The following is a 27,822-nucleotide window of genomic DNA, read 5'->3' on the forward strand; positions in this document are numbered from 1 at the left end:
ATATATCTATCATACTGATAAATTATGACTTCAAGATATGACTTATGATAAGTTTTTAGCAAAAATTTCATTTTTGGTACACGCTTTTATCGCTGACTATACTTTTCTTACGACAGACAACTAATACTCATCGAGACAATTCTAAAAACCCCTAACACAATTAGGTTGCGTTGTTTCATCACAGAGTTCCTATGGCCGCCTCCTGTCTCCATCATCAGATCAGCTCGATGGTACCATAATATTGCATTCTCACCCGACTTACATATGTATGCAAAATTTCAGCTCAATCGGAAACCGGGAAGTGGATCAAATTTAACTTGCAAGATTCCATTACAAGTTAGTTACATACAGGTCGAGTTCCTATGGCCACCTCCTGTCTCCATCATCAGATCAGCTCGATGTTACCATAATATTGCATTGTCACCCGACTTACATGTGTATGCAAAATTTCAGCTCAATCGGAAACCGGGAAGTGGATCAAGATTAATTACTTTAATTACATGTTAAAGTGTCATTCAATAGAACTTGCGAACTATGTAAACAAAAGTTACTAGTCATTTGACATTTAGTGTCAATTTTAGTATGGCGGTTTGTTTACATAGTTAGCAAGTTCTATTGAATGACACTTTAGTTACATACAGGGGCCTATTTCTCAAACGGTATTTAGTCTGATATTATTAGTGTGTTGCCATAGTAACCCATACGATTTGACAGTTCGTGGACTAATAATATTAGTCTTATACCGTTCGAGAAATAGGCCCCAGGTCGACCTAATAAAAGCGTGTTAAAAACAAAAAGGCAGTAATTCGAGTAATCATTTTCATAAATTATTTAAGCTTTTTACTTGGCTAGGCCGCCTGGAAAGTTCACAACTTTGCCACCGCTTAGCTCATAGCCAATATTAATCAAGCTACAAGAATTTTCTGACGTCAGAACGCCGTGTGACTAGAATTAGTTTACATTGCCATCGGGTGTTTATATTAGAACTAACCGTAATATAATTAATTGTACAGAAATAATACCTGTACAGGTCTATTGCAGGCAAGACCTAAAAGTGAAAAGGCCTAAAGGTAGCTTTTAATTATAACAGATTTATGGGCAACATTTTTAATGGAAGTTTTGTATGTTATACCTGGTCTACTTAAGCACGTACAGGTAGTACCGCTGAGTAGGTACTATTATAATTACTTTCTCTCAAACTTTTTCATAAAATTTATAAATGATTTAAGTAGGTACACATTTTATAGAAATGACAATATTGTGTTAGTCATTGGGATAGTTAATTTTACTTTATAATGTGTAGGTAGGTATTTGATGTTAAAATGTGCTCATGAATAATGTATAGATAGTTATTGGGAATTAAAAAAAGGATCTTTGAAATTCTATTCTATTCTAAATTTGGCAATTACACCCCTAGGTGCGCCCCGCACTCAGAGTAACTAGCTACCTACCTATTTATTATTAAGCATAGTTTCAAGTCATATTTGTGTCGCAACGCTCGACCTCAATTAAAGTAAAGCGTAATATGTAAATGATGCCAATGTTAATGTGACGAAATCGAAGATGGCTGCCCCGTCATCGTCAGCGCCGTTTCAGCTTTGTCGACAACCGCGGACACTGCGGAAGGCAGCAAAAACGTCCTTTGGGCTACTAATATATAGGTCTACCACTTATATCAGACGTTTATTAGTAAGCCTGTTCTGCATTGAGCTATACAGATATATTTTTTATTTACATAACACAAATCAGCTTCATGAAGCCAAGATTTAACCAGCCCGCAGCTCTGACCATAATGAATTCTTAACAACCGCCTCAGTTATAAGACAGACTGATTTTGCAATATTTGACTATAATATTTTTATAGATGGTGCTCACTTTAACAGAAGAATTCACAGTTCAACTATAATTAGGATTATTATTGAGGTATAGCATCACAGACAAGACATCCTCTAGACTGAGCATAGTAACGCTACCCCCTCTGCCACTTATACGGTAGTTTTACTCCATCTTCGAGTCAATCCCGTGCCGTGATTGGTCCGTGTCTTTGAACGGACCAATCACGGCACGGGATTCGCTCACCTCGTCCCCCGCACCCCCGTATTTTTGGCAGCATCGGTTTCATGAAATAATTGCTCTAAACTCAGTCTAGAGGATTCCTAGTCTATGTATAGCATATACCTAATCACTTCTAAGAATATCGCTGTACCTATACCTATAAGAAAAGTTTAGTTTTCTATAACTTTTCTTAATGAAATTGGCCCCGCCCGTCCATACATTATTTCGGTGCTAAGAACTGATGGCGTTGATAGGTGATGATACTGATGATATAATCGTTTGTCCCTATTTGTCATTTTGACATAGGTATGTGTTAGTTAGAATAAGACAAAATTTTACAAAGGCTTGCTATGTAACAAGGGGTTACGTAAGGTCAGTAACAATTTCAATTGGGAATGGTAGGTATTTAATCAATCAAAGTTTTATGCAAATAAAGCACCAATGTTTTGTAACAAAATATTCCCCGTAAGCATTGGCATTGCCTCCTCGTGGGTGGCCCGCTTGCAGTTTTTCACATATGCATACTCTACTCAGGCGTCAACCGCCGTCCCCTTAGTTTATTCGAATCTCGATCTTATACGTTTAAGCATTAGAACCATATATGGATGGATAAAAATGCCTTATCGGGAGCACTGGTTCAATTAGTTAGTGAAATGAGAAATAAGCACGCGGAGCGAGCTACTTCATAAATTTCTTAAGTTATACTTAAGTACAAACATGTAACTATAGTAATATCGTCTTCAATGGGGTAGCCAGAACACGTGTTATATATTTAGAGTACGTTTACCCACAGTTTTGTACAAATAGTAAGTGTGCTTAGGTATTGCACCGTAGGAAGATGCATATACCTACATGTTCCGTAATAAACAAACGGATTACGGATTAAGGACATCTATCAATCACACAAAATTACTATTCCCTCTATTTATTATAGTTCTTAGATTAGGAACTTTTATATATATATAAAATATATGTTTTCCTGCGTGTTATTTATACAACAATACTGTACATAATACGGGCAGAGGCAGTTGAGTTAGACCGGGCCGTGTCCGGGCCGAAGCTTCCGGAGCTTCGTTTTGTATGGCAAGCATCACGTGATCATCTGTCATAGAAAAGTAAGCGCCAGAAGCTCCGGCCCGGACACGGCCCGGTCTAACGTGAGGAACCGCCGCCGACCCGTAACGTGCGCGCCTTGTCCAGGATTACCGCCTTCCGTACCCGAGCCTTGATCAAATCACCACTACGTAGCGTTTTTTATTTATTCCTGGACTTCCATCGGCAATAGTATATTGTTTTAATAGGGAAAAAGTTGCCCAACATTTACAGAAAACAATTTATTTATTTATGATCACATTGATACCTACTTGCTATTCATTTGGCGCAAAAACCGTCAAAGTTACTTCATGCGACACTACACATTCAGAGGGCTAAGCATTTCAGAGGGCAATATAGGTATTTATCAGGCCCCGAAGGCTAACGGAACAGTAGTTTTTTTCTTAAATATGATCGTGATTTAATTTTACTTGAAATTATGTGTATCACGTTTGCTTTATGTATAAAAGCGAACGACATGTACTGACACTGATATCAAGCAATATAAAATCAAGATGTTATTTTCAAAATAGGTGTACCTATGCCTTCGCTACGCTTCACCTGATGTGAATTGTGGTATATAGGCATTTCGAAAAATGCTGGTAGCTCGTAGCATACCTGCGCTTGCTTGGCTGATTTTACACACATAACAAGGCAAATCATCAATTCAATCAATAAGGATATTTAAAAACGATTTGTAAAATGAATTAATGTTAATTTAATGAATTAATGTTAAAGTTTTAACGCGAATGCGTTATTTTCGAAATCTGAATTTGTTGGGCATGGTTACAAATTTTGGTCACTACTCAACTATTACCATAACTATTACAAAAATGGGAAACCTGTGGTAGACACATATACCTCTACTTACATGTGTTGGTATTTTCAGGATTCCGTACCAAGAGGACAAAAAGTTCAATAACGTAAAGTAATCTAGGGGCGGCCACCATTCTTTTAATAAGCGAAGTTATGTTCGCGAAAACTTATGTATATACGCCGATCGCCGATGCAGCATCAGGTATCTTCCAAGAGCTGCCGTTAGATAGCATCAGAAGGCGATTTATGGATGACTCACGTTTAACCGGGCCGTGTCCGAACTTCCGGAGCCTCATTTTCTATGGAGAGCATCACTGATCACCGGTCATCTATCATAGAAAAGTAAAACTCCGACCCGAATACGGCCCGGTCTAACGTGAGTCATCCTTTGACCGGCATTACCGGCAGTGTACCGCACCCCTTTCAATTTTATTACGTACAACTTTAATGTAACCTGTTGCACCTTGTTGCACGCTTCATAAAACGGTTGCGAAGGAATGAGATCGGAGGCTATGGACGGTGGAGATGGTAATTCGTTTGGGTACACACAATGGGCTTATTTCACGAACCGATTGAATTATGTACAATTTTACTTAGCTAGAAAAAAAGTTATGATGATTTTAGAAATTGTAGCAAGTAAATAACAAATGTCATGTCATGCTGACACAGTTTTGTTGTTGCTTTTGGCTGGACGAATGGACTCAAAAATTCAAAAGTATCTAAGTATCTATAATACCTGCGAGGACTCTTGCAATTAGGCCACGGGCTGTTTTAGAACACAACTGGTAAAGCGCTAAAACGACGAGTGTTTGTATCTATCTACTTACATATAACCAGTATTGAAGATAATTATCTATTGCACTTAGATTTAGGTACCTACTTAACCACTTTGAAGGGTACTTACATAAAGGCACTTTATTAGAAGTTAAAAAAAACCTGTCAAAAAACGTAATAGGTACTAGTAAAAGGTTGAATTGCCGGTTTGTCTTTTGTTATTTTTGGTATAAGTTTATCAATAAAATTCTAACGAACCCAAACTCGTTAATGGCTGTAGGTACTTATTGATTTTGTTCTGAGTTCCGTCAGTCTTCTTCATCAAACCAGCTTTATTGCATTATCACTGAAGTTTGTAGGTATTTACATACTCGTATAATAATTAATAGGTACCTTAATTGGAAACCGGAAACCATAAAATAGCTCAAATTTAATTTGCTCGATTTGATTTCATACACACAAACAGGACACCGGGACGGATGTAACTTGACTCAAGCAAATGAAATCTTGACTAGACATATATCGACCGGGATATGAACCGTGATTACCTTATGTATTGTTTTCGAGCTCCCGTTGAGCGTTGTGAGGGTTTCAGGGCACGAGAATTAAACTAATTTTGCTATCGAGTGAAAGACATTTTCTCAACAACGCGAAGAAAATACTAACAGTAAAATAAAAAATAAAAAACAACCAAATCAAACCTAATGAACGTTATTAAATATTTATCATTTAAAAATCAATTGTACCAGCCAACATAAGGAAACAAGTGACAACTGTATGTAGAGATGGGTAGGAGTGAGTAAATACTGAGTATTTACTCGGTATTTACTCAAAGCACCCGATAATGAACAGATGATAATGCATAGTTAACAATTTTGTTTTAAATAAGAAGGTATTTTACTCTAAAAATATGGTACTTAAATTCTATCGATGTTCTAGCTAGATAACTGCATGTCGCGCAAAAGTGCGTGTTTACGCGGCACTTACGACCTTTTATTACGGGTTTTTTACAGAAAACTCAAAAATAAATGGCTCAACCGATGATGTTCAAAATATTGTTTTTTGCACTCTATTATACGGCTAATCTCCCGATGTATTTTCATATGTTTTCTGAACTTTGGTTCGAAAGTTATAGAGAGATAAACATTATTTTGGCCTTTTGAAACAGTTTTTTTCCAATAATATTCAATTTATCCAAAAAAGTTCTTAGAAACATTCCAGTTATTTTTAAAGACCCATTTTATGATGTGCAGCAGCACGTTGGTAGTTTCTGAAATATTTTTTGTGACAATTATTTACATGTATTGAGTGACCCTCTTAAAAACACATTTCTTACAATTTTGAGTACTTAATCCAGTAGCGGCTTACACTACCCATCTCTAACTGTATGACATTGTAGCTAACTAATTAGTAAAATAATACTTCGTAGAATCTCTTTGGCCGGAACCTGTTAAATATAAAAGGTAGGGTTAGTTGTTGATCAATGAAACACTAAAAGTTCAAGCCTTCCTATCTCTGGTGTTTTTAAAGTTATGAGTGTGATATTTCGTATGAAGATAAACAATTTATTTGGCTATCATATGGCGTTCTTGGTTTCTACTTATTTTTAACAGTTTCTGTATTATAAAGCTTTTTTGAAAAATGAGTTTTGTTTAGTTGTGTACTTGTGCATGTTTTCAATGAAACACTCAAATTTTTACAGTGAAACAGATGTAATATATATAGTCTACCATGAAACATCCTTAATAAACATTGAAACGTTGTAATAAATAAGTTACATTAATACCTACATACATCCTTTAAATCAATTAATGAGAAAGGAAAGGAGAACATAGTGGTAGGCTGAAATTTGTTATTTAAAAGGTTTCCGAAATATGGAATCGTTATAAGATTGCTGAAATATCTAAAAGCGAAAGACTTGTTTCATTGTACACACACCTAAGTTTCATTGTGAATCAAAAATCTGGTCGGCAATTACGGCATGCTGCGAGAAAGGCGCCTTTTATGTCCACGGAGCATGATTGCCAACTAGGTGGACGCGGGAGGGTTTTAAGCATCTCCATGCTTGATATCATACACTTTCTTGCAACATAGTGTTTATAAACGACTGTTTCAATGTTAGACATGTGACCTTAACCTTGCCATCAATGAAACATTCAACATATAAACTATCCTATCTCAGCCATTTCTAAAGTATCTTATATTTTGTCATATGTTAGACAAATTATTATCAATTTTCATGGTATTTTAGTTTCACAAATTTCGCACATAGTCTTTAATTAATTTAAAAAATTATGAATTTGTTTCATTGTGTACTAATACTGGTGTTCAGTGAACTTCATGTTTCATTGTTTACTACATAAAAATGTTTAATTGTGAGACTGGTGTTTTTTGAAAAAAAATAAAGAAACTGCACCAAAGAGTGAAAGAAATTTAAAAATATTTAGCTCCAAAGTAACTTTAATACACATAGAACACAACAAAAAATTAAATAACGCCATACTAGACTCTATATCTTGCGAAACATAAATAAAAAATATTACTTTTGTCGCACGAATTCACAAAAACGCTCGTAGCAACGTGCTCCTTCTCCGAGGCGCGCTCGCGTATTGGGGAGATGCTGGGGGTCCCTGAGCCTGCCTTTGCTTGACAGACGGCACTAGCTGATAACACCTAGTTTCCGAGATATCGCAAAGTTTCACTGTGTACGATTGTTTCAATGTTCGACAAGTGATCCTACGCTTAAAATGTTTTCTAGAAATCGTCCTGAATCAGCGAGTCTCAGTCTTGTGTCTGTCGGCATATTCGGCTGTTCTTGAAATGGGCCTTATCAAAATATCGTTAATAGAGGACCTACCACACCGGCTGCCCTCCTACGCCAAATAGCGTTATCTCAATAACAAATGATTTTGAAAACACAATCTTAAGCTACAGAAACTAAAGTATAAGTTAACAATGGATTTTCTTTTGAGACGGCGCTATTTGGCATTGTAGGGCACGCTGGTACTTGACTAGAGTTTGTGTAAAGACTCGAGACTTTGGAGTCCTTAGTCGCTATCAGTTTACTGTTTTTAATTATTTATATTTCACAGTTTTTGCACATTGACTTAAACAAACTTTTTTTTATTTCTCCTGACGTTTAAAATATTATCTAACTATTCCAGAGACTAGGGAAAAAAAATATTTAGGACGCATTCTCATATAATCATAGCTTCGGTACACCATTTTTTATAACAATTATTTTCTTGGCTAGTATAGGAAAAACCTTTATAAAAAACAATATTTTTTTAATGGACTTTTTTTTCGAGTTTTTTGCGAATCTCGTAAAGACTCGTGAATTTATGAATTGCATTTTTGTCAAACATTTGCTTCGTCATAGAGAAATATAGTAAGACAAGAGTGCTCACTCCATACATCAGTTAGACTATTAATTTCAGTGTCTACATCTAGCATCGAGTAGCGGAACTATCAGTACTGCTACTTGACAATAGATGTAGCACCGACCGGAAAGTCTTATCTCAACAGCATACCTAAGACTTTCCGGTCGGTGCTACATCTATTGTCAAGTAGCAGTACTGATAGTTCCGCTACTCGATGCTAGATGCTAATAGTCTTTTTGGTACTAAAACTGATGTATCGAGTGAGCAATCTATGTATTTTTTTCTCTATGGCTGCCTTAACGGTGCGTCGGTGGTCCCATGCTACCGACAGTTGAGTCCTCTGCATTGCTGGCTTGACAAGTATAATTTATTTATATCTACGACGAATAACGTTAAATATTTATTTCAGTACAAATTGCAAAGCTTTAAATCCTGAAATCCTTTAAATATTGAAATTGAAGTAGGTAAGTATTTTCAAAAACAACACAATTTTTTTACGAAACATAAGTTATGATTTATCGACATATGTGATTAAAGAACTGTTATCTCAACTTTAAAGGAAAATATGTATATTATATCTCAAAATGTGCCTTCAATATGCACATTTTCCATTGTGTTTTTACTCCATATGGTTATGTTGTATTATTTATTTAATATAGAAAAATGCAAAACCATTATAATATACGTAGTAGTAGCATAGATAGTTTGTTCAAAAGCTGTTGTTGATAAGTAACTAAATAATAAGTACCTAGTTTGAAATATGGCGCTCGCCGCCGCTGACTCGGCCTGCACATCTGTCACAACATAATTAAACGACGACGAACTGTCTTTTAAAGTGATTCTTTAGTCAACCACGGCATTCATTCGTACACATAAACTACGATCTTAAACTTATCGCAGATTAATTCATTCAAGCCGCCTTTTTACGAATATATTGACAGAAGAATTCAAAAACTGTCGTTGATGGTTCGCATGATTATAGCTTTGATGATATCCGCTGATCCGATGGACATTTATTAGTATTAAACCATTTAGGGGTTCAAGACAATAATAAAAGTTAGATTATATTCATAAATGTAAAACGAGCGAACCTAACATTAAATTTTAAATTTTTTGACCTACATCAATAAATTATTAACCAAATCAGTAGCCGCCTTGCCATTTAAATCTTGACCGGGCAAGCGATTTACATCGGGACTGAAAATAATTTCCAAAGTATTATATTCGATAATTTTATTATCATGTGTTGGTATTCTCGAAATGCGTTCGTTTGGAGACTGTGGGCTTCGAAATGCCCATTAATTACGGAGCTATTTTCGTTTAATCCACCCGCGATCCGCAGCGTCTTCGTCACTATGTCGAGGACTTTTTCTTGTATCCACCTTGTATCTGTAAATATTTATTTTTTATCCACTAACAAATTATTTCTATTTGGATTTTAACGTGCTGTCCATCACCCCGGAATCTATGGTACTTGTTGTTATTGTTAAGTTTCGTTGTTTGGCATCTGTTTTGTTATAAAGATATTTATGGGAGCCAATTAACGTAACCGCCGTGAAGCAAAGCGGTAAGAAATCACCGCATTATGAAATGTTGATAAACTAATGCTGTGTTGACAAATAATTGAGGTTGATACGCCGCCAAGAACATATTTTTTCTGAGCAGCTACACGTAATAAATGTCTTAATTATATTGTTTCGGCTAAACTATAACGGAAAGACAGATTCATCCGCAATGCAGGTGTAGATAATGTTTTAATTGATATTGATAGCTTTAGGAAATATTCAATAAATAGTTCGAGGCAAAAAACGCGTAAGTTTCCGGCGACATAACGTTTCTTAGGTTAAATAAGAGTCTACCATGTCATAAATATGTAACATTCCTTGACCAATTTATCTTTATACAGCATAAGAAAAATGGCCTGCCAGCAAAAATGTCGCGTTTATATACCTACTCCGATTCCAATTTTCGTTACGAGAATTTTTCTCATGTGTCACGCTGCAGTAAAATAAATATCGGTCGTGAATTGGAGAAATGGATCGATCTCACTCTTTTATGGGTGATTTTGGATTTTTATCTCTTTCTCGCTAATAGCCGGCTGACAAACATGTATCAGCGGTTAATAGGTGCGCTCGCGCAGCTGCTGCGAACAAATCAGTTTGGATATAGCTGACACTGTCAAAAAGCTAACTCTTCGGTACACGGGGATAGCGCCGAGCGGCTTATTTAGGTACTACAAGGTACAGTTTTCATTTCCTTTTGTGAATTAATAAATGGTCAGACCAGCTCTCATGGTCGCATTTTATCACCTGTCATGCTAAGCGTCACTTTCGCACTTACATATGTTAGAACGTGACAGCCATGGTGACAAATGATAAAGAGCCGGCCATCTTAGCCCTACAGGATTCTTTACAACAAATGGAAACGTAAATTCAATATTTTTGTAGGTACATATACTTTAGTAAGTGTAAAGTAAGTAAGAATCAATCAGTAAAGTACAGCAGAACCGGCCAAGAGCATGTCGTTATTATTGAGCACAATATGTACATAACCAGCAAAATTTCATTTCATTTCATTTAGTTTCGTTTCGTTTCGTTTCGTTTCGTTTCGTTTCGTTTCGTTTCGTTTCGTTTCATTTCATTTCATTTCATTTCATTTCATTTCACGTCTTTTTACTATTTAAGAAGGGAAGATTTTTTCGAAAACTCCACGGCTTAACCTTAAAGGATACAACTAAACGGAGTAGCCATTAACGGGCTTTCCCCTCTGTCGAAAATAGGCGGCCAACGGTCATACACAATGTATGGACTGACGTTTATCTGACATGGCTATTTTTACGTTACGCATACATTTGACGTTCCCCTCCCCCGCAAAAATCGGCAGACTGTTTTGTACAGAAAATTACAGACATGGCGTCTCCGTTTGATTATATCCTCCAAGGGCTTAACCGATCATCTTCGCTATAGTTTTCAATAAAAGTCTTTACTACGCTTTACTTTCATAATTTTTCTATATTGTTTGGACCCATGGTCCAAAAGTTAAAGAAAACACGTTTTTTTACAGCGATGACGTTTTAATAGAAGACCTATTCGTTTTGAAAGACCTATCGACATCCCACGCAAAAGAAAAATCATCCCGACTTTGTGTGTATATTCCGAGTCGTAAGGGCCCGGCCACATGTCAGCGGTGCGGCGCCGCCGCCGCCGCGCGGCGCGGCACCGCAGAAATCTGCGGCACCGCAAACCGCTCTGCGGCGACGCCCGCCGCAACGCAAAATTTTGCGGTGCCGCGCTGCGGCGCCGCAAAGCGGTGCGCGGCGCCGCGCGCGGTGCCGCAAAGCGGTGAGTTTCGCCGCGCGCGGTGCCGCCGAGCGGCGTGCGGCGCCGCAGATTTCTGCGGTGCCGCGCCGGTATTTTATTTTGAAATGATTTGCATCTTCATACGAAGATATGGGTTCACCCAAAATTTTCTTTCCAATTGTTTTTAGGGTTCCGTAGCCAAATGGCAAAAAACGGAACCCTTATAGATTCGTCATGTCTGTCTGTCTGTCTGTCTGTCTGTCTGTCTATCTGTCTGTCTGTCTGTCCGTCTGTCTGTCCGTCCGTATGTCACAGCCACTTTTCTCCGAAACTATAAGAACTATACTGTTGAAACTTGGTAAGTAGATGTATTCTGTGAACCGCATTAAGATTTTCACACAAAAATAGAAAAAAAACAATAAATTTTTGGGGTTCCCCATACTTCGAACTGAAACTCAAAAATTTTTTTTTCATCAAACCCATACGTGTGGGGTATCTATGGATAGGTCTTCAAAAATGATATTGAGGTTTCTAATATCATTTTTTTACTGAAACTGAATAGTTTGCGCGAGAGACACTTCCAAAGTGGTAAAATGTGTGTCCCCCCCCCCCCGTAACTTCTAAAATAACAGAATGATAAAACTAAAAAAAAATATATGATGTACATTACCATGTAAACTTCCACCAAAAATTGGTTTGAACGAGATCTAGTAAGTAGTTTTTTTTTATACGTCATAAATCGCCTAAATACGGAACCCTTCATGGGCGAGTCCGACTCGCACTTGGCCGCTTTTTTATTTCTGCGCCTTAATAGCGCTGGCAGTACACCGAGAAATTCAGTAAAATGTTGCAAATGATGTTAAAGGTATGAAAATCGGTACGATTGATATTTAGGACATTTGAAACAATTTGACCCGAAGCACCATTAAATAAAAAAAAAACGAGATGAGTTATCTTTTTTTTGTACGGAATTTAAAGAAAACTGTTTTGAAACCCATCGTGTGTGGTATTAAACGAAAGGGCTTTCTGAGCCGATTCCAAAAATATCATATCATTACATTTCAGTCATTTTTTTTAATTATAATAAAAATAATTTTCAAAACATACCAAGTTTGGTCTTCTCCAGATACAATACCGTTCAATATTTTTTTGTAAAATATACCTCAAATTATACCTAATATCCTCATATCTAACCCTAAGAAAGCAATTTTGAAAATAATTACATGAAGTATTTTTTTTTTAATTTGTCAATTTTACAAAGTGTGATCTATGAATCTCTCAATTAAATATTTAAATAGAAAGCATAGTTTTTCCAGAAAGTCGCTTATATCTCGGAATCTATAAGTCGTAGTAAAAATTATCTATGTAAGAATTAACTGAAAAAACTCACCTTTAACCCCCCCCCCCCCCTTTCCCCGAGTTCTCCACCCCCCACTCATGAGAACTTTTTCTTACTTAAAGCTTAGATATTACCAAAGGAACATGTAAACCAAGTTTCAATACTCTTATTTTACCCGAATGACATTATGAGTAATTCGGCAGGGGTATTATTACACTTTGTAAAATTGAAATAGTATTTTATGCAACCGTTGTTTAAGAGGGGTCAAAAAAGGCGAGTGGCGTGAGTAACAATTTGAGGCGAAGCCGAAAATTGTTAATAAAGACGCCACGAGTATTTTTTGACTCCGTTAAACAACGTTGCATACAAATCTTTTTCTACGACCAAGCACTTACTTTGAAAAAAAATTGTAAATTTAACAAATATTTTTCATTCAACAAAAATAATACTTTAAACAAGTGGAATCATATAGGACATGTATGTAGGTAAACAAACCAAAAGTATACAGCTAAGATACGCGACCCAGCCACCGCGCCCCGCGCCCCATGACCGTATGGTCAGCGACACCTTCTAGTAACTCATGAGGCCCTGGTACTTGCTCTTAGTTAAATTACAATTTTGGATAGTTTTTTTTTCTCTATTTTGGCCACAGTAGCCTATGGAGACTAACAAGCAACGCTAAGCGGTGTTCGTAGTCTATGGATCTTGCTATATTACGGGTGTCACATGCGCGTTTCTGACTTCTGAAGGAATTTTATTGTTTCTACTATAGAACCTAATGAATATTTTGTAAATTGGCAGCAATGCACTTAGTACTCATCTGTCAGAGATGACAATTAAAATTAGGTTGGCAACAATGTATTTCATACAATATTTTTTAAGTGGTGATTACACGAAGTATCGTAAACGTACCAAAAAGATACTGCGTGTATGCACAAATACTTTTTTGGGGAATAGACTAAAGACTTGTCTTGACAACTATAGCATAGGGGTTTAAATGTGTGTGTGTGTATGACCTTTTAAATGACAAATAAAGGTACGGGAGTAGAAAAAATTAAAACAAATATACTAAATGTAAATATTTTCAAAATTGCTTTATTAGAATTATATATATTTATTTATTTATTTAATCTTTATTGCACAAATGAAAATACAAACGTACAAAAGGCGGACTTAATGCTAAAATGCATTCTCTACCAGTCAACCTTCGGGCAAATCAGATAACTTGTAGGCGGTGCAATATCATGTTATAATTACAAAACAAAGTAGGTACCTACTTTTACACAACTAAACAAATACAATGAATATAAATAATAAATAGATGAAGCGCTGGTGGCCTAGCGGTAAGAGCGTGCGACTTGCAATCCGGAGGTCGCGGGTTCGAACCCCGGCTCGTACCAATGAGTTTTTCGGAACTTATGTACGAAATATCATTTGATATTTACCAGTCGCTTTTCGGTGAAGGAAAACATCGTGAGGAAACCGGACTAATCCCAATACGGGCCTAGTTTACCCTCTGGGTTGGAAGGTCAGATGGCAGTCGCTTTCGTAAAAACTGGTGCCCACGCCAATTACTGGGATTAGTTGCCAAGCAGACCCCAGGCTCCCATGAGCCGTGGCAAAATGCCGGGAGAACGCGAGGAAGAAGAAGAAGATAAATAATAAATAGATATAGATATGAGGATATTAGGTATAATTTGAGGTATATTTAACAAAAAAAATTTAACGGTATTGTATCTGGAAAAACCCAAACTTGGTATGATTTGAAAAATATTTTTATTATAATCAAAAAAAATTACTCAAATGTAATGACGTGATATATTTTTGAAATCAGCTCAGAAAGCCCTTTCGTTTAATACTACACACGATAGGTTTCTAAACAAATTTTTTTTAAATTTCATACAAAAAGAAGATGACGTCATAACTGCTCTCGTTTTTTTTATTTGTTGGTGCTTCGGGTCAAATTGTTTCAAATGTCGTAAAGATCAATCGTACCGATTTTCATACCTTTACCACCATTTGCAGCGTTTTTTGGCGAACCGCTATCGCTATAACAACAGCAAGAGCAGAACACGTGTGAAGGGATCCATGTCTGATTAAACAACTGGTAGTCGAATTTTATTCTTTACTATGCAGCGTGGCATCGCACGCGGCGCCGCACGCCGCTTGGCGGCACCGCGCGCGGCGAAACTCGCCGCTTTGCGGCACCGCGCGCGGCGCCGCGCACCGCTTTGCGGCGCCGCAGCGCGGCACCGCAAAATTTTGCGTTGCGGCGGGCGTCGCCGCAGAGCGGTTTGCGGTGCCGCAGATTTCTGCGGTGCCGCGCCGCGCGGCGGCGGCGGCGCCGCACCGCTAACATGTGGCCGGGCCCTAATTAGATTCCAAAAAAAGTAAGAGAATGTTGCCACTGCAATAAACTGATTGTAAAATAGTAAATTCCTTTTTATAAATAAACACGCTAAGATAATTTATTTATTGGTAATTTTACTCCTACGATTTAAAAAAGTACTTTTATTTACTTATTTTTACATAAATACAAGACGCACTAGTAAAAAGTGGCAAAATTGTCTTACTTTTTTTGGAATCTAATTACGACTCGGAGTTTAGAGGAGGTTTACGTAGTCTGCATCAAAACTAGCGGACCAGATTACGCGTCAAAAGTTACCATTCTCAAACAGCTTATCAAAAATAGATATCTCTCTATGTATTTAGAACAATTAGACTGTAACAGATGCTTACGCGGCGCGTCATCTTAACTGATACTATTAATGCTGACTAATACATCATCAATATTGTGTTTAGAAAGTATTTACCTAATACTATTGACATAGATATCTAGGGACTGGCTTTACGGGCAATAATAATGAGGCATGACAGGGGCCAGTACAGCGGTGTGAAATCGCTACAACGCGATTGGTTGATGAGTTCGCATCACGCGCGCGATTGGTTGACGAGTGCGCATTACGCGCGCTATTGGTCGCAACTAGTCGCGTTAGACTGCACGATTGGCTGGAATTCGTGGGTAGCACCGCTGAACTAGTACGATGTTTAGTGCCCCATTAGCCCGTCCTTAGATATTATACGGCAATGCCTAATACGCGTTTTTGCATTTTTGCAAGTTTTGTTTCAAGTATTTTTTTGTTTTTTAATTATTAAATAAATACCTACTTACCGTTACTTTATACTTTTACTTCACAAAGAACTATAAAATAAATCATGTTTTTAAATTGACTAGACATATAATTCAAATGTTTAAAACAACGAATTAGATAAAATAACTTGATGTGTTCAAAGTTCGCTTCCTCCCAATACTTGCACCTGCACCATGGCGTAACAGCCACTCAGAATTACACATTACGAACGAGGGTGGACTCTCCGTTCATTCAGCATAGTAGAAAGCACCGCTTAAAAATAGACCTACGATATTTATTGGCCATGTCACGGGGATTCGATTTAATATTAACATCAGAAAAATATGGCTGACGCGTGCGCATTCGATAGATGCTAATTTCTTTACTGGAGTTTTACTTTAATAGTTTTTTAGTGGTGAAATATTTGTTTAAATAAATAAAAATATCGTTTTCATTTATTTATAAAAAAAATATGTTTTTAGTGTTTTATTATGTTTTACCTACTTGTATTTCGTTTTGTCGGCTTTTCAGTAGGTACCTAGGTAGGTATACTTACATAATTGCAACCACTCAACGTTGTCAAGATAATCTGTCTATCCGTCCGTGGACTAACCAGCCAGTGCTATGAGATATGTAGCCGTAATTTTGCATTTTTAATTGCGCCATTACACAGTGCCGCGCACTTTTTAATTAAGTATGTACCTACATACATATTAATTATTTAATAATGATTTTCAGACCTGGTTGTACCTTTTGATATGTAAAGCCACAAATATTCGATCGTTTTGTATGATCTCACGGTATAACATAGTATGTTTACTTCAGGAGCTGACGGTGCAGGCCGTGTCGTCGCACGAGCTGCTGAAGCCTAAAGACGAGCCGTCTTACACCCTGGCGCCGAGCTCCACGCTTTGCTCGGTGGAACTTCATCACCCAGGTTAGTGACCATTTGTCTACTTCAGGAGCTGATGGTGTAGGCCGTATTTTCGCTGCTGAAGCCCTAAGATGACCCGATCTACACCCAGGTTAGTGATCATGACCATATTGACTGCAGGAGCTGGCGGTGCAGACTGTCGTCGCATTGCGTGGCACTAGCGTCCAGATCGAGGTCCTGCCGGCCTAGCCAAGCTGATAATCGCTATCGCTTCAACAACGAACCGCTTTGTGTCTCTCTATCTCTCTTCCATATTAGTGCGACAGTAACAGTTGCGTTTTGATCGCTACTGAGCGTAAGCGATTGGCACGTTGGCTACGCGGCCTGTTCGGTGAAACTTCATCACTGAGGTTAGTTCCGGGCTAGGTTCCATCAACTTATCAACTTTAGTTTGTTACTTTATTAATAGTTTCTAGGGTAGTAGAAGGTTAATGCAGTAGTTGATTTCCAAATTAAGCAAAAAACAATCAAATAAATCAGATCATAAACAGTTCAGTGGTCTAAGTAATACGCCCTAAATCTGAAATGAAACAAAATGAGATAAAATTCTTTACAATTCGAGTTTCACACATTCACTACCAGCACGCGTAGCCGATAACTCGTTTTTTTTCGTTCGTAGCGGTAAAACCCTAAGAACAGAGAACCCGCCTATTGAGACCACATGTAGCAAGTACATATTACATTTTTTTTAAAAGGAGGAGGGACAAGCATGCGGTTAGTGTCAAGTCGCATTTGCCACCAATAATAGACCCGAGCGAAGTGACGTAAATCACATTTTAATTTGATTTTCAAGGATCTGGGCTCCCTGAAAATAGCGACGGGTTTTTAGTGCGTCGACCGGACGGCATTAATGACTTTGCAATTTACTCGAATCAAATGCCGTGTGCGTTATTTTAGTGCATGCGATTAAATCTATCAATGAGTTTCCGGCACGGGCCGGTTGACAGTTTTAATATCGCCAATCAACCCGAGAACGCCGTCAATGAACAATACGGCTTAAGATCGTAAATTATACGTTGCTGACTTCGCGCGAGTGCTCAACTTTTGCTTGGAAATGGCTTAAAAACGCCTAATTTTCAGCATACATTTACTTCTTTGGTAATATTATTTTTATTAACGGTTTCCATTGCCTTGGGTGCAATGAAAAGGTACCTATAGGTACGTGTTGTATTGAAATTCTACACAAAATGTTCGACGCTGGGTTTTATTGTTCTTGGTTATATTATATTCGGTCACGGACCGCAAACAAATAATATTTGGCATATTTACGAGTATTGAGCATATGACGTATTAAAGAGGTTTAGGTATCTAAAGTACTTACCTACTGCTGGGAAATAATAAAAATATCTTTACAGTACATATGGTGCTACTTTCCCGCACTAGTGCATAAATAAGCACTTTTCGTTGCTAAGTATGTCAAATATTTAAAGGGGCATATGTACTGTAAAACGTTGTACGATACGCGTGCGAATAGGTAATTCACAACTCGTGTCGATTTAAAACACTCCCTTCGGTCGTGTTTTAATTTATCGCCACTCGTTTCGAATTTCCTCTTTTCCGCACTTGTATCGTAAATAACTATTTTGACAAAATAAGTCCTACGCATAACATTAGGATTAAGTAACTCCAGTAACCAGTAACAGTTCTATGGGGAATGGGGAAGATGTAAAGTAAAATTAACAGAATTAAGCCGTATGATATTTTTCACAACATGCACCAGCTCGTAAAGGCCTTTATTCTTCAAAAACTGATTAGAGAGAGTTGCATTTTATCTATAAGCGTGGCAAAGTACTTTCACCACACCAACTGGTAAAGGCTCTCTTGATTGTTCAAAAACGGATAGCAAAGTTGCATTTTATTCACATGTGAGGCAAAGTAATCAAATGCAAATTTTGCGCTGTTTTCTTATGTTTGCTGGTAGAATTGACTCTTAAATGATGATTTTGAAAGATAAATATTTAATAACATTCATTTGGATTTGATTTGGTTTGATTTAGTTGGATATCTTACAGTTAATATTTTCTTCGGGTTGGTGTGGTGAAAAATTTTGTGTTTCGTTCGGGGGCAAATTTTGTTTAACCCTCGTGATTTAAAACTCTCGCAACGCTCAAGGTTCCATTTTTAGTTTTATTCCATTCAAAGTTCAATTTTGGAATCTTTCGCTTACTCGGGTATCAATATTAGCACGAGCAGTTAAACAACAACTTTGCCCCCTTGTAAAACAAATAACTATTGATGCAATTTTTCAGTTATTTCCTCATGTTGGCTGGTGGAATTGACTTTTAAGTGATTATTTTGAATGATACTTAAATGCTAAATAACGTTCACTTGGATTAAATTTGTAATGTTTTATAGTATTTACCTCGCGTTGGTGTGGTAAAAGTTTTTGTGTTGCACTTATATTCCACTTTTCGAACCACTCACTGCGCTCGTGGTTCAATTTTGGATTTTTTCGCTCGCAAGGGTAAGAGAGGTCGAACAACAATGTTGCCTCCTAGTAAAACAAGTAACATTTTAAGCTGGAATTAAAGGATGACTCACACTAGACCGGGCCGGGGCCGGGCCGGAGCTTCCAGCGCTTCGTTTTGTATGGAATGCACCACGTGGTCACCGATCAGCCGTCATAGAAAATTACATGTTGGAGGCCTCGAAATGGGTACCGTTAAAATACAAACGTATCCTAGAAAGGGATTATATACCGGTCTACATATCACTACATAGTATAAAAAAGTCGCTTCCCGCTTTCTGTCTGACGTCTGTCTGTATGTATGTATGCTTAGATCTCTAAAACAACGCGACGGATTTTGATGACTTTGTTTTTAATAGATAGAGTGATTCAAGAGGAAGGTTTATGTATAATTTGCTAACCCGTGCGAAGCCGGGGCGGGTAACAGAAGTAAAAGAAATACGTAAAGGAATTTCACTAAATAAACAAGAAAATTATACCAAACCAAATTGCATCTAAAATTAGATACACGCTTAAGTAAATAGTACTGGCGGTGTACCTAATTGTATTAATAATAACAATTGGCTTCTATACTAATTCGAAACGTGATCCACCACCGTTTGCTATGAAAACTTTCTACAATGTATGCGACGCAACGGATCGTCTATATGGAGGTAGGTATACCCTCATTGTTTACGTTATGTTAGCCTTCCCCGACATTCTGACATCATGGAACAACTCACTGAATAACGCAACAGATATGCACAGGAAAATCTAATTCCAATTCCTAAAATAGGAAACCTTTCTAAACTGATCTAAATAAGAATATGTTAATAAAATTTCTTGGTTCTTCGATATTCAAAATTGTTGACATCCGTAGGTAGGTAACGAAAAAGTTGTGTTTCGGACGTTTCGGCAAATGCATGCAACTGAGTAAAATATTTTCACCTCAGCAGCTCGAACAAGGGTACTTTGCTACTTAAAAACAGTGAGCAAAATGCGATTTTTCTCACTGTTTTTAAGTAGCAAAATATCCTTGTTCGAGCTGCTGAGGTGAAAACTTAATTGTTGGTATATCTTGAAAACATGAGTGAATAGAGGTAAGTGATGAAGAAGGAATACATTTTTCGGGTTCTCTAATATGTTCTCACTGCTGAGGTGAAAAGTTTTGTGAACTACACGAGATCAAAGTTATTTACATCTCGTGCGCTTTTGAGTCCCTTACTACGCTCAAGATTCTAAATTAGATTCACTCGCTACGCTCGTGAATCTACTATAGAATCTTTCGCTTGCACAGGACTCAAAATAAGCACTCGAAGAAATATCAAACTTTGATCTCTTGTTGTACAAATAACTTTTGTTTATATAAGGTCAACGTACTGGTGCTCGACGCGGTCCCAGTACATGTCATCTTCGAACTTAAGTCATTGTCAATAGAGGTGACAGCATGTCATCTATTGGACATTAGCATGTCGCGCACTAGTACGTTTACCTTATGTGTCTATGTATAGAGTATGTGCGGAAAGAGAAGAGTCGTGGAATGTATGGGATCCAATACATTCCACGACTCTTCTCTTTCTGCACAGACTCTAGGATTTTTTTTATTGCGAGTAGTTCTTACATGTATCCGAATAAGGGGTGTAACCGGGTACAGCAGTTCTTGTTTCACTACTACTGTTCCATAAACGTAGTTACAATATAGGTAGATATAGCTATTAAGTAGAATGGTGTAAAACAATGCCCCACCTTCGATTCCGATCGTAAAGTTACCCGTAGCAAATTCAGTACAAATATGACCGTGTCCAACACATCTCATCGACATGATTCTTTATCCACCTTTCTTAAAGGAATTAAGGTTCAGATTAGCTTGTTTAACGTAACAGCTCCCTGCACTTTCTCGGTTTAAGACCGGGTGCGAACATTACACCTAAATCGATTAGACATCGAAAGAAATCGATTTAAGCTGTGTGCGTCGATAATTTCGTTTATAGCGAAGTTATCATTCATTTACATTTCATGTTGCATTTCTATAACGTGAGAACGCAGTGTGATTTATGTATTAAAAGATTTTTGAATAACCCGTGAAAGGGGGTTATAAGAGCCTTTTGAATTGAAATTTTTCCAATATAAATGCGAATTTAATAACATAATATCCGTGAGACACAAACATATTAAATCCATCAAAACTGGTTACTCACGTATTTTAAGTCAAAGTCGAATTGGATTTTCAACTTAAAATACGTGAGTGACGCGTTTTACTACATAAGTACCTTAATATAGCGTTGTTGAGTTTTGAATACCTATGCCATCAAAATATGTTGCGGCTGTCCACTAAAGCGTTCCAAGCGTGGAATTTGGTTGTTTACAGTCATCAAGTATGATTGTTTGGATATTGCATTGTTGTAATTATGGGTTAACGCTATTTATTACAACTCTGTTCTACTGGTAATTAAGTCAGGAGTTTGCATAGTAAAGCCCTATAACGAAATTTATATTTAACCACTGGTATTTAAGTCCACTTAAAGTTTATTTTTTTATTCCGTAGACTGAAATGACATTTCATAGTATGAACATCATGTGTCATCTCATACTATGAAATGTCATTTAAGTCTACGGAATAAAAAAAAATAGACTTTAGATTTTCTATGGCATAAAATATTATTGGGGCCTACATTTTTTGATTCCGGAACTGATTACCTTTTGTATTATTTTTGAGGTCCCCGTGAACAAGATGCATGTAACGGCGTCGAAATATCGGGAGCTCATAAATAATACAAATACGCTCAATATCTCGGTGGATAAATACTTAAGTCTTGTGAATTTTACGACAATTCGTTTAAGTTTTCATTATTTATACTATTTATAGTAACGGTAATAGTAATACATATTTTTATTGGATTAAGTTACCAACGTGGACCAGGAGCGCAGAGGTTAACAGGACATGACCGCTGCTAACGTCATCGGTGCGAATCCCAGAGATACGGGGGTGATAACTCACGCATGTGATCGACAACAACTTTTTATACTCAGGGGTCGATTCTCGAATAGTGTAATGTGCGGGTTATGTAGTAAATTAAACTATACATAAAACATATTTTTAAGCATTTCTTCAATTACTTACAATAATCAAATTAAGTACGTACAAGGGGTAAGAGAAACACTGGGAAAATAGAAAAACTTGTAGAAAATCCTCATACTTAGTGTTTCGCTTGCCCCGAGCAAAGTAAAATTACCCCACACGATCTTCGTTGGATTCAATGCACATAGGACTTGAATTGATTTCTGCTTACGCAGGCACAGAATTCAGGAACAAAACTCATTCAACCACTTTTACACAGGAAATTACATCTAAAGGGGTTTATGAAAGGGTTCCTAGGTATTGGTAGTATTGGTGACAGTATTTCTATTTGTGATCCTATACGATTGATTTTTAGGGTTCCGTACCCAAAGTTACTAAGACTCCGCTTTCCGTCCGTCCGTCCGTCCGTCCGTCTGTCACCAGGCTGTATCTCACGAACCGTGATAGCTAGACAGTTGAAATTTTCACAGATGATGTATTTCTGTTGCCGCTATACGTAACAACAAATACTAAAAACAGAATAAAATAAAGATTTAAGTGGGGCTCCCATACAACAAACGTGATTTTTGACCGAAGTTAAGCAACGTCGGGCGGGTTCAGTACTTGGATGGGTGACCGTTTTTTTCTTGTTTTTTTTTTTGCTTGTTTTGCTCTATTTTTTGTTGATGGTGCGGAACCCTCCGTGCGCAAGTCCGACTCGCACTTGGCCGGTTTTTTCATGCTCAGCGCCCCGCAGTTTTTTTTTTTAATTTGGCCACTTCCAGCTCATGGTCAGTTGTTATCGCCATTATACACCAAATTACATTATACGTCATACACCAATAAAATCAAATTCGATGACCAATTTCTGTTTAAAAAAAATATATTTAAATACTCTTTAGTGCGGTATTTGGGAGTAATACTAGTTCCCTACCTCATCATACCAAAGACCGTAGAATGAGGGCTTCCCAGCTACCGTAAGTAGAAAACTAGACTCGGCACAAGTAACTGAAAAAACGTATTTCGAATGAAGTTTGACTGCATAATACACAATCTTGCCAGCTGTTACGAGTAACTACTTTCCTTACCTATACTCAAAACATTCACATTACTCATTACCGAGATTAACTCAGCTCTGTTACGTGAATGTTTGAAAAAGGTTTCACGTGCGCCGATAGAGTTATCTAAGTATAACAACGATCATCTGGCATTACCTCAATCGACAATGCACGCGTACCTTACCTAGAACCTTGCGTTATTAAACTTTATTGTTTGAGGGAACAATTACCTTTTGTACAGTGGGTATCGGAGCCATTATCAGTAGACGCGTTAAGTAACGCCGGAGGCTCGAGTTCGACTATTTAACTTAAGTCACAGGTTCATAACCAGGTTTTATTATGTCTTTGTTCGCTTGGTGGAAAAGAGAAGTAACTATGTACCTACTTAACACAGGTCTAAGCACTTTACCACATTCTTTAGAACTTAATCAGTCGTACTCTGGTTATAATATGTATATGTATTTCACATTAGATTTACTGAAACACATTCTTCAAAGGTGTAGGTAGTAAAGATATGTTAAATCTTTTCCGTTTCTGTGTATATAGTTTGGGAACTAGTAAATTGGGAATGTCCGCCATTATGTTGTACACCTACTTGTGAATTTCACTAGGAGATTAGAATGGTAATAAAAGACGAATTTAACACCCTCAGAGCATAATTGCAATGAAGACTTAGTAGGTACTACGTACTTCGGCCTCTGCTTCTAATTCTTTTTGTTTTGAAGAAATAAAAAGTATCGATCAGGTATGTATCTGCTACTTTTTTTTAATTCACATACTATAATGATAGATAGGTACACGTTTAACAAATATCATCCCTCTTTTTTACGTAAACATGTCTTGTCTCCCCTAAGGCGATACTTAACCTGACTTTTCTCTTTAGTAACCAAGTGTTTGGTAATTAGTAATCGACCCAAGACTCGGTAACTCTCCTAATTGAAGAGAAATATTTGGTTTCTGCCCTAGGCGTTATGACGAAGGTGGGCTACTAAGAGGATCAAACAATATTGGATTACATTTAAGTTCTACTCTTATTCGATTGTATATTTACAAAGATAAAAGTTAGGGGGAGTTCTCCAGACCTGTCCAGGTAATAAAATACGAAAATGTTATGGAGCTCTCCTTTTGTATATACTTACCTCGTTTTTAGGGTTCCGTACTTCAAAAGGAAAAAAACGGAACCCTTATAGGATCACTCGTGCGTCTGTCTGTCCGTCCGTCTGTCACAGCCTATTTTCTCCGAAACTACTGGACCAATTAAGTTGAAATTTGGCACACATATGTAAGTTTGTGACCCAAAGACGGACATGTAACGCAAACAAATGAAATTTAAATATGGAGGCCACTTTTGGGGTGTAAAAGAGCAAATTAAAAGATAAAGTTTTTCAAACTATATCGTGTTACATATCAAATGAAAGAGCTCATTTTGAGAATCTCAAGTATATTTTATTTATAATTTTAAGATAAATAGTTTAGCAGTTATTCAAGAAAATAGGCAAAAAATGATAATTCCCCCCCCCCCCCTTTATCTCTGAAACTACTGGGTCTAAAATTTTGAAAAATTACACTAAATAGTTCTTTACATATAGATGACAGGAAAACCTATTAGAAATGTGCAGTCAAGCGTGAGTCGGACTTAAGTACTCAGTTTTTGATCCGACCCCTATACGGGTTTTTTAAAGACATTTTCATTTCTCGTGCTCTGAAAGAGGGTCATTGTTGTTCTAAGGTGTGCAGAAAATGATACGCTTCTGCACTAGAGCATTTTACGTTCCAAGTACGATTAAAAAAAAATTACAATGAAATTTGAATTGAAATTTGGGTTTAAATGGATTTGTTATACAATTTCCATTCTGATATTTAACTCCGCATTCCATAAATAACGATCCGTTTGGCTAAATTGTTAATTGAAAGTACCCTCAAGAAATACTATGAAAATTTGTATTTACTCATGTTTCTAAAAACCGGCCAAGTGCGAGTCGGACTCGCGCACGGAGGGTTCCGTACCATCAACAAAAAATAGAGCAAAAAATCGTGTTTGTTGTATGGGAGCCCCCCTTAAATATTTATTTTATTTTATTTTTAGTATTTCTTGTTATAGCGGCAACAGAGATACATCATTTGTAAAAATTTCAACTGTCTAGCTATCGCGGTTCATGAGATACAGCCTGGTGACAGACGGACGGACGGACAGCGAAGTCTTACTAAGATATGGTCCCGTTTTTTACCCTTTGGGTACGGAACCCTAAAAAAGGAAACCATAGTCAATCACCATCGTGATTTGAGAAAAACATTCCTACATTTCGGTAATTGGCAAAGAATTGTGCAAGTTGTTACAGTTCAGCATTTAACCGAACTTGAATTGCGACATTGAAGAACTTGAGCCAAAGTTTCTGATAGGTATTCATGTTGTGAAATATTTGCGGTTACGTAAAAGTCTCTCTCTCTCTCTTCTCCCGGCCGATTTCGGCCACAGCGACTGCATTATAATTATGCTTAGGAGCGGGAACTGAGCTGCGGTCTCAGCATGGTTCCATTTTTATCGACTATCACTATGCCCGTCACTTTCGCACTTACATACTTGTTAGAACGTGACAGACATGGTGACAAGTGATAAAAAAACCGGCCAAGTGCGAGTCGGACTCGCGCACGGAGGGTTCGGAGGGTGATGCACCATCAGTACATGGTAGATTGCTGGATTGGTTCTCATCTTATCTTACATCACGATCTCAGAAAGTTCTAATATGTGGACATGAATCTGTTAGTTTTAAGGCTTCATCCGGTGTACCACAGGGATCGCACTTAGGTCCTACATTATTTTTAATTTTTCTAAATGATCTTGCTCAAGAAATTCATCACTCTACGTTTTCATTTTTTGCGGACGACTTAAAGATAAGTAAAATCATCAACAACTCATCTGACTCACAACAGCTACAGGAGGACTTATCTTGTATATCCAATTGGTCCAATAACAACAAACTACCGCTGAATATAGGAAAATGCAAGCACATAACATTTACAAAAAAGCGGTTGCCTTTAAAAACATCCTATGCCATAGACAATGTACCCTTGGAAGAAGTTTCGCTTATAAGAGATCTCGGGGTGACTCTCGACAAGGAATTATCATTTAACTCACACCTTGATAATATAATAAAAAAGGCTAACCAACTGCTCGGCTTTATCTGGAGAAATTGCAAGAAATTCAAAAATATCTCGGCTTTAAAGATTGTTTTTTCAGCTCTAGTTCGCAGTCTGTTAGATTACTGCTCTAATATATGGAATCCGTTTTATAAATGTCATGTAGAGTAGAACGAATCGAACGTATACAAAAGAGATTCTTATTTTTCTTCACTGTTCATCAGGGGAAACTGCGCTCACTAAACTCATACCGTAAACGATTAAAGTTTTTTAAAATGATTTCTCTCGAGGACCGCCGTTGGATTTCTGACCAAACGCTACTACACAAAATTGTCTCGGGAACGCTAGACTGCCCACAGCTTTTGCAGCAAATATATTGGACTGTTCCGCGACAGCATTCTCGACTGGCTAATTTTCGGCCTTTCTTATGTAGAACTTATAGAACAAATGTTGGTTCTCATAGTTTAATACCTAGAATTTGTAGAGAGCATAACCTATTATATAAACAGAATAGACTTGACATATTAAAGATGACACTAAATCAATTCAAAACATATCTACATAGACTCAAGACAAAACCGTAAATTCCATATTAAGTGTAACTTTTCTCATGTAATTATTTAGAATCCATTATTTGCTTCCTAGAGAACCTAACTCAAAAATTGTAAACTTATATTAATTTAGACTATGGAAAGTAGTATCAAGGTCATTAGTTATTAAGCTTATTTTCTGTATTCTACTACCTAATTTCAGCAACCTTGATTTATATTTAGTACCTACTAGTTTAGTACTTAGGATAAAAAAACATATGTAAGCAACATCTGTTACAAGCATGCCGTGTTTGCCTGTAATTGGGTGAATACTCTAGCAATATTATTTTATAATTTGTTATATATAAGTATTTTTTGTATTGCACCTGTTGGCGAACCTAATAAATAAATAAAATAAATAAAATAAATAAATCAACAAAAATAAAGCAAAACAAGCAAAAAAACGGTCACCCATCCAAGTACTGACCCCGCCCGACGTTGCTTAACTTCGGTCAAAAATCACGTTTGTTGTATGGGCGCCCCACTTAAATCTTTATTTTATTCTGTTTTTAGTATTTGTTGTTATAGCGGCAACAGAAATACATCATCTGTGAAAATTTCAACTGTCTAGCTATCACGGTTCGTGAGATACAGCCTGGTGACAGACGGACGGACGGACGGACGGACAGCGGAGTCTTAGTAATAGGGTCCCGTTTTTACCCTTTGGGTACGGAACCCTAAAAACACATGCATTTTACTTTCCTCGTATTCG

General features: G+C 37.2%; 1 protein-coding gene across 3 annotated transcripts in view; it reads left to right on the top strand.

The window, feature by feature from the left end:
• LOC134661688 (forkhead box protein L2-like) overlaps positions 1-27,822 on the top strand; it is a 66,880-nt gene that overhangs the window by 21,447 nt on the left and 17,611 nt on the right. For all 3 annotated transcript variants that reach the window (XM_063517852.1, XM_063517850.1, XM_063517851.1), the window contains exon 3: positions 16,712-16,823. In XM_063517852.1, the coding sequence (XP_063373922.1) occupies positions 16,712-16,823 (112 nt within the window). The remainder of the gene's footprint in view (positions 1-16,711; positions 16,824-27,822) is intronic.

The sequence above is a fragment of the Cydia amplana genome, chromosome Z (assembly GCF_948474715.1).
Source record: "Cydia amplana chromosome Z, ilCydAmpl1.1, whole genome shotgun sequence".
In the NCBI taxonomy this organism is placed as follows: Eukaryota; Metazoa; Arthropoda; class Insecta; order Lepidoptera; family Tortricidae; genus Cydia; species Cydia amplana.